This window comes from Balaenoptera musculus, chromosome 10 (genome assembly GCF_009873245.2).
Source record: "Balaenoptera musculus isolate JJ_BM4_2016_0621 chromosome 10, mBalMus1.pri.v3, whole genome shotgun sequence".
NCBI classification, from domain to species: domain Eukaryota; kingdom Metazoa; phylum Chordata; class Mammalia; order Artiodactyla; family Balaenopteridae; genus Balaenoptera; species Balaenoptera musculus.
Window position 1 is genome coordinate 99,695,890 of NC_045794.1, and position 13,725 is coordinate 99,709,614.

General features: G+C 41.6%; 1 protein-coding gene across 1 annotated transcript in view; it reads right to left on the reverse strand.

The window, feature by feature from the left end:
- Positions 1 to 1,181: 1,181 nt before the first annotated feature.
- LOC118902826 overlaps positions 1,182 to 13,725 on the reverse strand; it is a 49,916-nt gene continuing 37,372 nt past the window's right edge. The window contains exon 4 of the mRNA XM_036867487.1: positions 1,182 to 2,190. Coding sequence (XP_036723382.1) covers positions 1,573 to 2,190 — 618 coding nt within the window. The 3' untranslated portion in view covers positions 1,182 to 1,572. The remainder of the gene's footprint in view (positions 2,191 to 13,725) is intronic.

The following is a 13,725-nucleotide window of genomic DNA, read 5'->3' on the forward strand; positions in this document are numbered from 1 at the left end:
GTTTTGTTTTTTGGAACTTTCTGAAATTTTTTCAAATATTTTCGATCCACGGTTGGTTGAATCCACAAATGCAGAACCCACGAACACAGAGGGCTGACTGTACTGGTGTGTGCTACCACATGGATGAACCTTGAAGGCACTATGCTAAGTGGAAGAAGTGAGACACAAGGGCTACATATTGTATGATTTTATTTATATGAAATGTCCTCAGTAGGCAAACCCATAGAGACGGAAAGCAAGGTCCTGGTTTCCAGGTTCTGGGGAGAAGGAGGAAAGGGAGAGTGACTGCTGAAGGGGACGGGGTTTCTTTTCGGGGTGATGAAAATATTCCAGAGTTAGTGTTGATGGTTGCACAACATTGTAAATATACTAAAACCCACTAAATTGTATACTTTTTAAAAGGGAATTTTATAGTATGTGAATTATATCTTTAAAAAAAAAATCAACTGCCATTCATGATCAAAAGTCACAGAAAAATGAGCACAGAGGGGAACTTCCTCAACTTGATAGGGAGTTTCTACAAAAACCCAATAGCTAACTTTATACTTAATGGTCAAGACTGAGTGCTTTTCCCCCAAGAATGGGAACAAGGCCAGGATGTTGTCTCTCACTATTTTCATTCAACATAGTGCTGGGAGTTCTAGCCAGAGCAATGAAGAAAGGATAAAAGGAAATAAAAGACATTCAGATTGGAAAGGAAGAAATAAAACTGTCCTTACTTGCAGTTGGCATGATTGTCTACAAAGAAAATCCCAAAGCATTTACCAAAAACAACAATAACAACTTCCTAGAACAATAAGTGAATTCAGCAAGGTCACAAGATACAGGTGAATATACAGAAATCGATTTTATTTGTATATGCTAACAATGGACACAAGGTCAGCGAAATTTAAAATACAATACCATATACAATCACTCAAAAATACATAGATGTATATCTAACAAAATTTGTACAGGATTTGTATGCAGAAAACAACAAAACACTGATAAAATTAAATTTTATTAAATTAAATTAAAAATTAAATTTTAAATTTTAAAAGATTTAAATAAAGAGATGCACTGTGAAATAGTTTGGAAGAATCAACACAATAAAGATGTCAATTCTCCCCAAATTGATATGCAGGTTTAATGCAGTGTCTATCAAAGCCCAAGCAAGATTTCTTTTGGGGGTGGGGGGCAGCGCTGGGCCTTGCCACTTTATTGACACCAAAGATCCCAGGCTCTGCTGGGACTTCTTGGGGGTCTGACTTCAGGCAGCCTCTGCCTTTGAGATGGGGTAGCTCAACGGATACAGCTCTAGAGCCGGCTCAGTTCTGGGTCCTTAGCCTCAGTCCAGGGTGGGCAGCTGCTTTTCCGAGTTACAGCTGGTCAAGCACAGGTTGTAGAAGGAGTTGGAGTCAAAGGCTGAGCTTACCTCTCGCCAGCCCACCCACCCAGCAGCCTGTAGTTCACTGGGGTTTTTCGGATCACCCCAGCAGTGAGGGTCCAATACCAGGACGTAGACTTCCGTGCCTGGCCCCAGGCACACTCCCAGCAAGGCCTTTGACTGGGCATCCGCGTCCCCTCCAACCCTTACAGTCCCCCCCAGCCCCTGCCAAGTGGGAATAGAGCCTCTCCAGTTCCCCCTGAAGCCCTGCTCCACGGGGCACGTGACATGGGCGCCCTTGGAGGTCCCCCTAAGTGGTCAAGGCAGAGGCTGGCCTCTACACAGCCGATCCATCCCCGAGCGCCCCGGAGCCCGGGGGGCTTGTCGCCCGTGTCCTCCAGGGCCGCCTGCACTGCAGCCAGTTCGGGTACGCCCGCCGGCCGGCCCTCTGGCCACGAGCACAGCGTTTGCAGAGTGCGGTAGACGCGGCCCCAGCCCGGGTCGTCCACGCCGTCGCAGCCGTAATGGTAGTAAATGTAATGGCCCGAGAGGAGGGCCAGGCGAGCGCGGCCGCGGCCGGGCGGGGCCAGGCCCAGGGGGACGTCCTGCAGCGGCTCCGGGGCGGTGGGCGCGAGCGGCGGTCGCCGGGCCGGGCAGATGCGTCCTCCAGGCGGCGCGGGGCGAACTCTGGGCTCTAGCGCTTCCTCTCGGCCCCGAGTCTTGGGCGAACTGCGGGCAGGCGAACGGGCCCTGGGATCGCTCTCGCCCGACCCCAGGCAGCAGCGCGGGAGCCAAGATTTTTTGTAGATACACAGAAGATTATTCTAAAATATACACGGAAAGGCAAAGGAACTAGCTAAAGGAAATTGCTAAAACAATTTTGAAAAAGAATAATAAAGTGAGAAATATCAGTCTGCCTGATTCAAGACTTGTAATATAGCTACAGTAATTAAGACGGTATTATATTGGTGGAGGGATAGACATATAGATCAATGGAACAGAATAGAGAACCCAGAAATAGACCCATACAAATACGTCCAACTGATTTTTGACAAAGATGCAAAAGCAACCCAATGGAGGAAAGATAGCTTTTTCAACAAATGGTGTTGGAGTAATTGAACATTCATAGGTTTAAAAAAAAAAAAAACTTAATCTGTCTCACATCTTCTGCAAAAATTATCTCAAAATGGATCACAGACTTAAATGTAAAATATAAAAGTATAAAACTTTAAATAGATAAAATCTTTGCAGTGTAGGGCTAGGCAAAGAAATCTTCGATTTGACACCAAAAACATGATCCATAAAAGGAAAAACTGATAAATTGGACTCCATTACAACTTAAAACTTTTGCTCTGTGAAGAACTCTGTTAAGAGTATGAAAATACAAACCAGAGATTGGGAGAAAATGGCCTACAAAAGACTGGTATCCAAAACATAAAGAACTCTCAAAACTCAACAGTAAAGCAACAAACAACCCAATTAGAAAATGGGCCAAATATGTGATGAAGAGACATTTCATCCAAGAGGCTATACAGATGGCAAATAAACACATGAAAAAATGTTTACCATCATTAGCCATTAGGGAAATGAAAATTAAAACCATAAAGAGATACCATTACACACATAGGAGAATGGCTAAAATAAAAAATAGTAACAGCACCAAATGTCAGTGAGGATGCAGATAACCTGGATATATTGCTGATAGGAATGCAAACCTGCCCAGCCACTCTGGAAAACAGTGTGACAATTTCTTTTCAAAACTAACAGTGCAACAGCCATACAGCCCAGCGATTGCACTGCAGACACTTATCCCAGAGAAATGAAAATGTCAGGAGGCATTGAGGTGGAAGGGAAGTGGGTGTGGCTATAAAAGGGCAACAGGAGGATCTTCTGTTTCTTGACTCTATCAAGGTCAATATCTTGGTTGTGATGGTGCACCATGAGTTTGTAAGATGTTACCATTGCGGGGAATGGAGTAAAGGGTACACAGTTCTCTCTGTACTGTTTATTGCACATGCATGTGAAGTGGGCTTTGCTAGGGAGGACATCACTGAGAGTAGAGCTGGGGGGACGTTTTCCATACCTTCAAGTGGAATATCCAGCTGGCTCTGGATATGATCTTGGAGTTCTGGGGAAAGGTCCATTGGAAAGTTATTTATAGACAGATGGTGGTTAAGACCAGGAAGAGAGTGTAAACAAAAAGTAGCAAAGGGTTGAGAGCTGGGAAGTCCATGGTTTAGAGGTCTAGGAAATGAGGAGGACCTGCTGAAGAGTGGCCAGAAGGGAAGAAGGAAAGCGTGGAACTCAGAAGCCAAGAATAGGCTTCAGGGAGGAGGAGGGGTGACCACCATGTCAGAGTCTTCTCATGCGTATGGTCATCGTTCAAACTGAGATGCTTTTGAGAGCTAAACAAGTTGATACGATAATTAAACTAATGCATTTTCTGAAACATTGTTTATGGCCCAACGAATCCGTTTATTATATTGTTCTATGGCCATGTCACTGATATTTTTCTGAAGAATGCTCTTTTTTTCAATATGGTCTTATTATTCTTTGTTTTGTCATAAAATCGCTTGCAGTCTTACTCAAAGTTGCATTCTGTGATGATAAATTTAAATCTGTTGATATTTTCCACCAACTTTTCTTTGTAGACTAGATTTTAATTGAGAAAGTCCTCTTCCTGTGGGTACTAAGGTACCAGGTAAACTCAGAAAAACTTTAGTAAGTGGAAGATATTCTCAATTCTGTTTTTTTAAATAAATTTATTTATTTGTTCATTTGTTTACTTGTTTATTTATTTATTTTTGGCTGCGTTGGGTCTTCATTGCTGCTTGCGGGCTTTCTCTAGTTGCAGCGAGCGGGGGCTGCTCTTCGTAGCGGTGCGCAGACTTATTGCGGTGGCTTCTCTTGTTGCGGAGCACGGGCTCTAGGCGCACGGGCTTCAACAGTTGTGGCTCATGGGCTCTAGAGCTCAGGCTCAGTAGCCATGGCACACAGGCTTAGTTGCTCTGCGGCACGTGGGATCGTCCCAGACCAGGGCTCGAACCCGTGTCCCCTGCATTGGCAGGCGGATTCTTAACCACTGTGCCACCAGGGAAGTCCCTCAATTCTATTTTTTAATTGAATGTATAAATACTCCAGCTCAAATAGCTCCATAGGTTGTCATTTTGACTCAATTTTGACAGAATAGGCTACTGTTCTATGACAAATATTTTCATAAGCCAAAACATGTTCCCTCAAATTTTGTTTATTATTCTTTTCAGTGTTTCATCAAATTTAAAGACTGCAAAATTGTAGGCCTTCTTGATTTCCTCCCATTCCAGTACAGAATATAAATTTATCCAATTAAAACTAGGAATCTCACCAAAAGATTCTTCCCACATGTTGACATATTCCAAAAACAATTATGGAATGTGAAAATCAGAACTTGAACACATTGGAATGCTCAGCATTTAATTTCTTCAGCTCCTCCCTTGCTTTTGTAGAGATGAATTTCAATGTTTCCCTGTTGGCAAGGATTGTTTCTAATAATTACAATTCGCTAAAGTTTCAAAGCTCAAAATTCTTGACACCCATTTGATGAATACTTTGATTAAAGATCTCCAACAGATTCTGAACACAATGTAACAAAAAATTAGAAGACTCGTTTATAGAAAGTTCAATCCCATTCTAAGGCACTAGGTTGATGTACAAAGTAGGTCTTCTAAGGCACCAACATTTCAAGGGTCTGATTAATGACCGCAGAAAACCCAGAAAGGAAACACCAGGAGCCTGAAGTCTGTTTTTGTATCCAATACTAACTTTGTCACAAAAATTTTTGTAGCCTAATTTCTCTAATGGTATGTATGAAAATACTTCTCATTGTTGATGGATAAAATATCACAGATTATTTGGGTGCAACTAAGAATAACATGCTCACTGCAACCAATCCCAAGTACATCTGTGCTCCACTGGTTTTTTAGTTTAGTGAAAACATGGCTTTTTCTCAGGACACTGTTATAAATCATCTGTTATCAAACTCTCCTCATTTACCTGGATTGAGTGTGTCTTTTGTTTTCTGCTTAGACCCAGGCTGATACTAATCCCTTCAGAAAACATCTTGGCATGTATCAGGAAAGGCGAAAATGGACGGAGCAAAAGTCCTGCCCCCAAATCTCACGCACAAGTGCTGTGGGAAGCCTGTGTAAGACTGTTCGTAGCGGTGATGTTTATAACAGCAAAAGAATTGGAAATAACGCAAACGCTCATCAACCGTAGGCTGGAAAAATAAACTGGAATAATGTTTAGTAGTGAGTCTCAAATTTTAACGTACATCGGAATCTCCTGGGAGGGTTCACCCCACCCCCAGTGTTTCTGATTCATTCAATAGGTCTGGGATGGACCCAAGAATTTGCATTTCTAACAAGGCTTCTGGTGACACTGATGCGGCTGCTCTGGGGACCCACTTTGAGAAATGCTCCTGCAGAGCGCTGAAAATCAATGAGCTACTCCTACAAGGATGAGTCTTCCAAACATCGTGATGAGTGAAAGAAGACACAAAAAATGTGTATCATATAATCTCTTTATACAAAGTTCAAAACCAGGAAAGACTAAACTTTATTTCTTATGGGTACATACTAGGTGATAAGTGTGTTAAGAAAAATGAGACAATTACTACTACAAACTTCAGGATAATAATACCCCAAGGCAGGGAGAGGGTCCATCACAAGGAAGAGATAACATGCCTAGTCTTCTAGATTACAGGCAACAGAGGGGTTCTCAACCCGAGTAGTAATCACACAGACGTTTCCTTTCATAGTTATTTAATAAAGCACACACTTGTGTTTTGTGTGCTTTGTATGTGCATTATATTTCTCAACACAAAGTTTTAAAAAAGAGAAGGGAACCTGGGCAGAGAGAAAATTGGAGAAGGGAGATTGGCTAAGAGACAGTGGGTGTGGCCACACCTCTTGCCACGAGTTTTATTGTGCAAGGGAAGGGGAGAGTGGGCAGTAGCCGGGGGAGGGAGAGACAGTGGGCTCAAGAACCACTTTATAAGATGGGAAAATAGCATGATGTTTGTATGCTGATGTGACTAAGGAAAAATTAATGAAGCAAGAGAAAGATGGTAGAATGGCCAGAATGAGGATGTGGAGTGGGGGAGGGACCTCAGTAAGGAGAAAGATCTAGAGGCAGTGGGGGAGGAGCTGGCCCACCAGGAGCACGGGAAGTTTTCCACAGTCACAGGAGAGAAGCAGAGGTGTGGGATGTGGGCAGGTGAGGTGGCAGGAGCTTATGGCATATCTCCTCTTGTTGCTTCTATTTTCCTGGTGAAAGGAGTGTGTGAGCTTGCTCAGGTCACCAGAATAAGGTACCACATGATCAGACGGCTCAAAGAACAGAAATTCATTGTGCTGGAGACTGCAAGTGTGAGATCCAGGTGTCGGCAGGGTTGGTTCCTTCCAAGGCCTCTCTCCTCAGCTTCTACAGATGGTTTCACTCGGCGTGTCTGTGTCCCAATCTCCTCTTCTCATAAGGACACCATTCATATTGGATGAGGGCCCATCCATATGACCTCATTTAACCTTAACACCTCTTTGAAGACACTGTCTCCAAATGCAGTCACATTCTGAGGTCCTAGGGGTTAGTATTTCAACACACAAATTTGGTGGGGGGGGGGACACACACAATTCAGCCCCTAACAAGAAGGAAGGTCATTAGCTGAGAGGGATGAAGAGGTGAAGAGGAGGAGATGAAGATCTGAGGAAGAGAAGCAAGTGCAGAACCGTGTTCTAGAACAGTCAGAGAATGACGGTCTGGGTGAGCGGAGGGTGGTTGCTGCACAGCGTTAAGTGCCCTTTGGAGGGTGGTGATCCTGATCAATTTCCCTTTCCTTTACATTCTCTCATTTAATTTGTTCTCATCAGTTTTCATCTTTCTTCTTGTGGAGTTATGGTGAAGAGGGAGAAGGCAAATACCACAATTCCATCTGTGTGGGACAAAGAACAGGATTTTTTTTTTTAATATATTTTTTTTAATTTTTATTTATTTATTTATTTATTTATGGCTGTGTTGGGTCTTCGTTTCTGTGCGAGGGCTTTCTCTAGTTGCGGCAAGCGGGGGCCACTCTTCATCGCGGTGCGCGGGCCTCTCACTATCGCGGTCTCTCTTGTTGCGAAGCACAGGCTCCAGACGCGCAGGCTCAGTAATTGTGGCTCATGGGCCTAGTTGCTCCGCGGCATGTGGGATCCTCCCAGACCAGGGCTAGAACCCGCGTCCCCTGCATTGGCAGGCAGACTCTCAACCACTGTGCCACCAGGGAAGCCCAAAGAACAGGATTTTTTGAGGAATCTCTCAAGTCCAAGGCTGGTAAGAAAAGACTCACAGTGCCTGGTACTCTCGTAACCTCACAGAGGCTCTATCAGCCCTGAGCTGGGCTGCTGGACATGCCATGGATTACATTTTATGGGAGGCATGACCCCTGCCCGCTTCTCCATCTTTTTGTAGTCAGACATGAGAAACCAGTATGGCTGCAGAGAATGCACTCTTGGGGCTTAGGCAGCAAGAAGCCCAGAGTAAACATTATCTATGCAGGGGATTGTCTTGGAATGCTAGCTGCTAGCCTTGGGGATCAAGTGAGGTGTTGGATTTGTGCTTCTGGAAGAAAGAGAGCTCCTGCCCACAGGAACATCTGTTGTAGATCACACAAATGTCCAGAGCCATTTGCTAGACAATCCTGTTTGTCCCTCCACATAAGATAAGCATTTGAGGCTATAAATTTCCCTCTAAATACTATTTTAACTGCATCCCTCAAGTTTTGATATTTAGCATTTTGTCTTCATTCAATTATTTTATAAGTTTCATTATGGTTCAATCTTTGACCCATGAATTATGTGGAAGTATATTTTTTATTTCCAAACCTAGATCTTTTCTAATTATCTAGAGATTATTTATTCAAACTTAAAGGCATTGTGATCAGAGAATGATCCAGTTCATGGTCCATTTTCATAAATGCCCAAGTGTGCTTGAAAAGAATTTGTATTCTACAGTTGTCTATACAGTTATATATATGTCTACAGTCATATATACAGTTATATATATATATGAACCTTTATATAATGTTTAGTGATTTTATTATTTAACTATTCTCTACTTTTCCTAAATTTTCATCTGCTTAATCTAACAATTGCTGAGAGAGGTATCTTAAAAGTTCCCAACATTGGTGAATTTATCTCTTTGTAATTTTGTCAATTGTTGTTTTATATGTTTTGTTGGTCTATTATTAAGTACATACAATATTTTAATTGTTATATATTCCTAGTTAATTGAACTGTTTATCATTGTAAGTGGCACTTTTAATCTCCAGTAAAATGTTTTACATTAAAATCAATTGGTCTTGTATCGCTACATCTATAAGCTTTCTTTTAGTGAGTGGCGTTCCATTTTTTTATGCCCTTGTGTCTTAGGTATATCTATTGTTAATAGCACGTAGCCAGATTTTTTTTAAATCCAATATGACAATCTTTATCTTTTAACTGTAGAGTTTACAAGTTTACTTTATTTGTATCTATCGTAATTATAGTTCTATTTGGATTCATTTCTGTCAACACATTAGGTGCTTTCAAATTGTCCCACCAATTCTGCCTTTTTCTATCCTGCCTTGATTTCTTTTGGATTAAGTTCTTTTTCCTCTTTCCATTTTCTCCCTTTATTAATTTGGAAGTTATATTCCTATTTTTCTTCCTTCAGTCATTACTCTAGTAATTTTAATAAGGAATTCTGAGATTCATTGCAAGCTTTACTCTTTATTTTAAGCAACACAAAAACCTAAACCATTTTAACTATGATCACTCCTTTTCTGATCTATATTATTAATGGATAATGTAAACTCATACAAAATTTACAACCCCATGAAATGTTGTTTTTCTACATAATCAATTTTGCCCAAATATTCACCACTGTGAATATTGCTTCTTATGCATCTGGCCTTCCATTAAAAAGCACTTTCTTCTGCTTGAATTGTCTCTAATGAAGGCCCATGGGGGCAAATCCTTGCAGTTTTTTGAATGTTTGAAGATGCCTTTATTTTATCTTCATTCTTAAATGGCATTTTTGCTTGAGAGATAGTTCATTTCTTCCTGCATGTTGAAGGTATTTTCCGCTGTCTTCAGACCATGATTTGTGCTAGTGAGAACCAGCCATTCTTCTTTGTCCCCTGCTCCCTCCCTCTCTCTCCCCCTCCCTCCAGTTTTCCCACTTTGAGTGTGAATTTCTCGTACCTCTTCTGTTTGGAATTGATTGGGTTTCCTGATTTCAAGGATTGATCTCTCACATTAGTTCTGGAAATTTGTCAATAAACATCCCAAGTATTGCTCAGCCAGATACGCTCACTACACTTCTGGAACACAGCGACCAGGCTATTATTCCTTCTCAGTCTGTGATCTCTGTACATTATCTATGTTTCTCAGTCTACTTCATATTTCTGTCACTTTGTCCCTCTGCACTGTGTTCTGGATAATTTTTTCAGGTATACTTCAAGTTCATTAATTCTTTTTACTTTTCCCTGCTGTATTGAAGGCTGTGGCATATTTATTTCTATACACTATGCAAAAATCAATTGTACATAGATTAAAGATCTAAGAGTGAGTAGCAAAATTCTGAAATCTTTAGAAGAAAATGTAGAAGTACATCATTTTTACCATAGGGTTAGGAAGCATCCCCTAAATGAGACACTAAAACTCAAGCTACAGGAAGGGGATTGATAAATTCAGTTCATCAAAATGATGAACTTCTTTGCACTCCTGCACATACACACACACACACATGCACGCACACATGCACACACAACATAAAATGAAGGCCAGCGAGACAGAGTGAAGATGAGAAAAGATAATTGCATAAGTTATAACCAGGAAAGATTAGCATACAGAATGTATGGAGAATGCCCACCAATCAATAAGAAAAAGAAAATCGTTCAACAGAAAAATGAGGAAAGATAGTGAAGAGGCGGTTCTTAGACGGGGAAACCCAAAGGCCAGCAAAGAGATAAAGAAATGTTCAACCTCACTAGTGTCGATGAAAAATTAATCAGTTGATCTAAGAAAGAAATAGAAATGTTTATTTGAGCCAAATTGAGGATTATAACCCAGGAGCAGCATCCAGAAAGCACTGAGAACTGTTCTGCCCCTTAGAAGTTAAGACACAGGTAAGTTTTGTGAGACAGAAGGCTGAACGTTAAATGAAGTGTTATTTTTTTTTATGAATCTTGATGATGATTTCAAGCACATATATATTGTTATTACTAAATTATACCACAAACATGTTGTACATCCTTTTCAGAATATATTTGATGATAAAACTTTTAAGAAGTAATTAAGGTTGGAAACAGCATAACTTGTATATGTTTGTTTGTCCTGTAATGTGGCAATCTGAGTTTTGTTCTTGTTATTAATTTTTACTGGAGTATAATTGCTTTACAATGTTGTGTTAGTTTCTGCCGTACAGCAAAGTGAATCAGCTATACGTATACATATATATCCCCTCTTTTTTGGATTTCCTTCCCATTTGGGATGGACATATATACACTACTGTGTATAAAATAGGACTAATGAGAACCTACTGTATAGCACAGGGAACTCTACTCAATGCTCTGTGGTAACTTAAATGACATATTATTGACAGTTGACACGATCCAGGTCTAAGCATCCTCATGGCCCCTTACAAGATCAAGATCAAGAAAGAATGTTATTTTTTTAATATAAATGTATTTATTTATTCCCTTCACCACCAGGGAAGCCCAGGAATGTTATCTTTTAAGGAGTTGTCTAGTTGATTCTGGGAGAATGTTGCTTTTCATGATTGAGCATATATTTCTGCTGATGGGGAGGTTTGGTCGATGCCTAATGCAGATACACAATGCACAGTGTGGGGAGAGAGGAGGCCAAAGGGCGGAGAAACATTTTTTATGTTTAATTTGTTCTTGTCTTGCCATAAAATATGAATTTTATTTCATACTAGCAATCAAGAAAATGGAAGTTAAATCCACAATGGATCGCCATATTTTTGTACCATCTCTATGTGTTCCTTTGTGGTTCTCTACTCAATGCTTCTGCTTTTATCTGTTTTATATGAACCTAGATTAAAGAATCAAGGCTTAGACTTCCCTTATGACGCAGTGGTTAAGAATCCGCCTGCCAATGCAGCGGACATGGGTTTGAGCCCTGGTCCGGGAAGATCCCACATGCCACGGAGCAACTAAGCCCGTGCACCACAATTACTGAGCCTGTGCTCTAGAGCCCATGAGCCAGAACTGCTGAACCTGAATGCCACAACTACTGAAGCCTGAGTGCCACGAACCCGTGCTCCGCAACAAGAGAAGCCACCACTATAAAAAGCCCGCGCACCACAACGAAGAGTAGAGTAGCCCCAGCTCACCACAACTAGAGAAAGCCCACGCGCAACAGTGAAGGCCCAACACTGCCAGAAATAAATAAATAAAATAAATAAATTTATAAAAAACAAAAGAATCAAGTCTTTGTACAATGATTCCTTCCCAAACACAGCAACACTTACCCCCTACGGGATTCCTGCTTCCGCAAGACATGGATTCCTGCCTGATTTTTTTACATTTACCTTCAAATCTATAAATAGTACCCTTATGTTGTTATTGATTACTTAGATTTAGGGATTATCTATCAAGGTCCTATTATGGAAGATGATGATTCAGTTTCCTGTCATGGCTGCAAACCCCACATAATCTTCTGTCTCTCTGTCTCTGTCTCTCTCTCACACACACACATACACACGCGCGTGCGCGCGCACACACACACACACACACACAAGCTTCCTCTCTTCCTCCTATTCCTACTGTGATTGTGGTTAGATCAATATGCTCACGTCCATTTTCCTTCCTGCTTCCCAGATGTTATTTCCATTGTTTCTTCTCCTTTTCTCTTTGTCCTCATGGATTAGTATCTCTTCAAAATCCACATTTTCTAAAGCCATGCTAGTGGGTTTGAAGAAGGAAGGTGAGAAATAGTGTGTGTTTCATAAACCACGTTCAGCATCTTAATTTCTATCCTAATGTCTTCATCTATTTTCATCTTGTTTACTGTAGGCACAATGTTTCCATCAGCCTGAAACACGTACTCTTTCAAACGTTTCCAAAATGAGTGAATTCATCTTACAATCGGTGTCAAAGATCCGCCCTGTCCCCAGGCCTAGGGTGGGGCATAGGATGACCACTGTCCCACTTTCCCCAGGACTGAGGGGGTCCTGGGATGTGGGACTTTCCATTTTAAAACCCAACGAGTCCATCCCCCTGCTCAGAGGTGACCTGGTTGCAGAGGCCCGAGCTGTGACCTCAGCCTGTCCTTGTCACCTAGTTCATCTGTGGACACTGGTATCACCACAAGCATTTCACTTTGAACCTAAATGTGCACACCTGATTTCTCTTTAACCTTTTTTTAATAGATGAAAGTAAAAACCTTCTGTTTCTTCTCTCCACACTCTAAAGGGAAACTCTGCTTCCGTCTGTGCTTCTCAATACTCTGACTTCCAAATGTGTGGGGTTTTTGCTCCACACCAAACAGTTCTCCAATTCTCTGCAGACACTGGCTAGGTGCCCTACAGTTTAACCCAACTCTGACCTCTCTACCCAGAGTTAGCACAGACCCCACAGGTTAAGGACTCAGTCCCACAAGACTGCCCCCCCCCACCCCAAGATGTCCCAGGCTGTCACCCGTGCTTCTGACGGACTCATTATAAATTGGAGGTTCCCATGACTCCTTCCTCAGGTTTGAGAATTTGCTAGTGGGGCTCACAGGACTCAGAAAGCAGTTTACTTACTAGATTACTGGCGTATGATAAAGGATACACTTTAGGAACAGCCGACGGCAGAGATGCACAGGGCGAGGTGGGGATGAAGGGGCACGGAGCTCCCCTGCCCTCTCTGGGGGCACCATCCTCCCAGCACCTCCATCCATTCAGCATCCTGGAAGCCCGTACTTTAGGGATTCTTATGGAGGCTTCATCACATAGCCATGATTGATTAAATCATTAGCCATTGGTGATTAACCCAAGCTTCAATCCGTCTCCCCTTCCTGAGAGTCAAAGGCAGTGGAAAGAGGCTGAAAGTTCCAACCCTCTGATCACCAGCCCCCATTATTAGGGACTTTCCAAAAGTCACCTTATTAACATAAACTCAAGTGTGGTCGAAAGGAGCTTCTTATGAATAATGAAAGACACTCTTTTCATTTTTAACACTCTTATCATTTAGGAAATACCAAGAATTTTAGGAGCTCTGTGTTAGGAAGTGGTATGAAGACCAAATATATATTTCTTATTATAAATCACAACATTACACTAGGACAAGATGATGA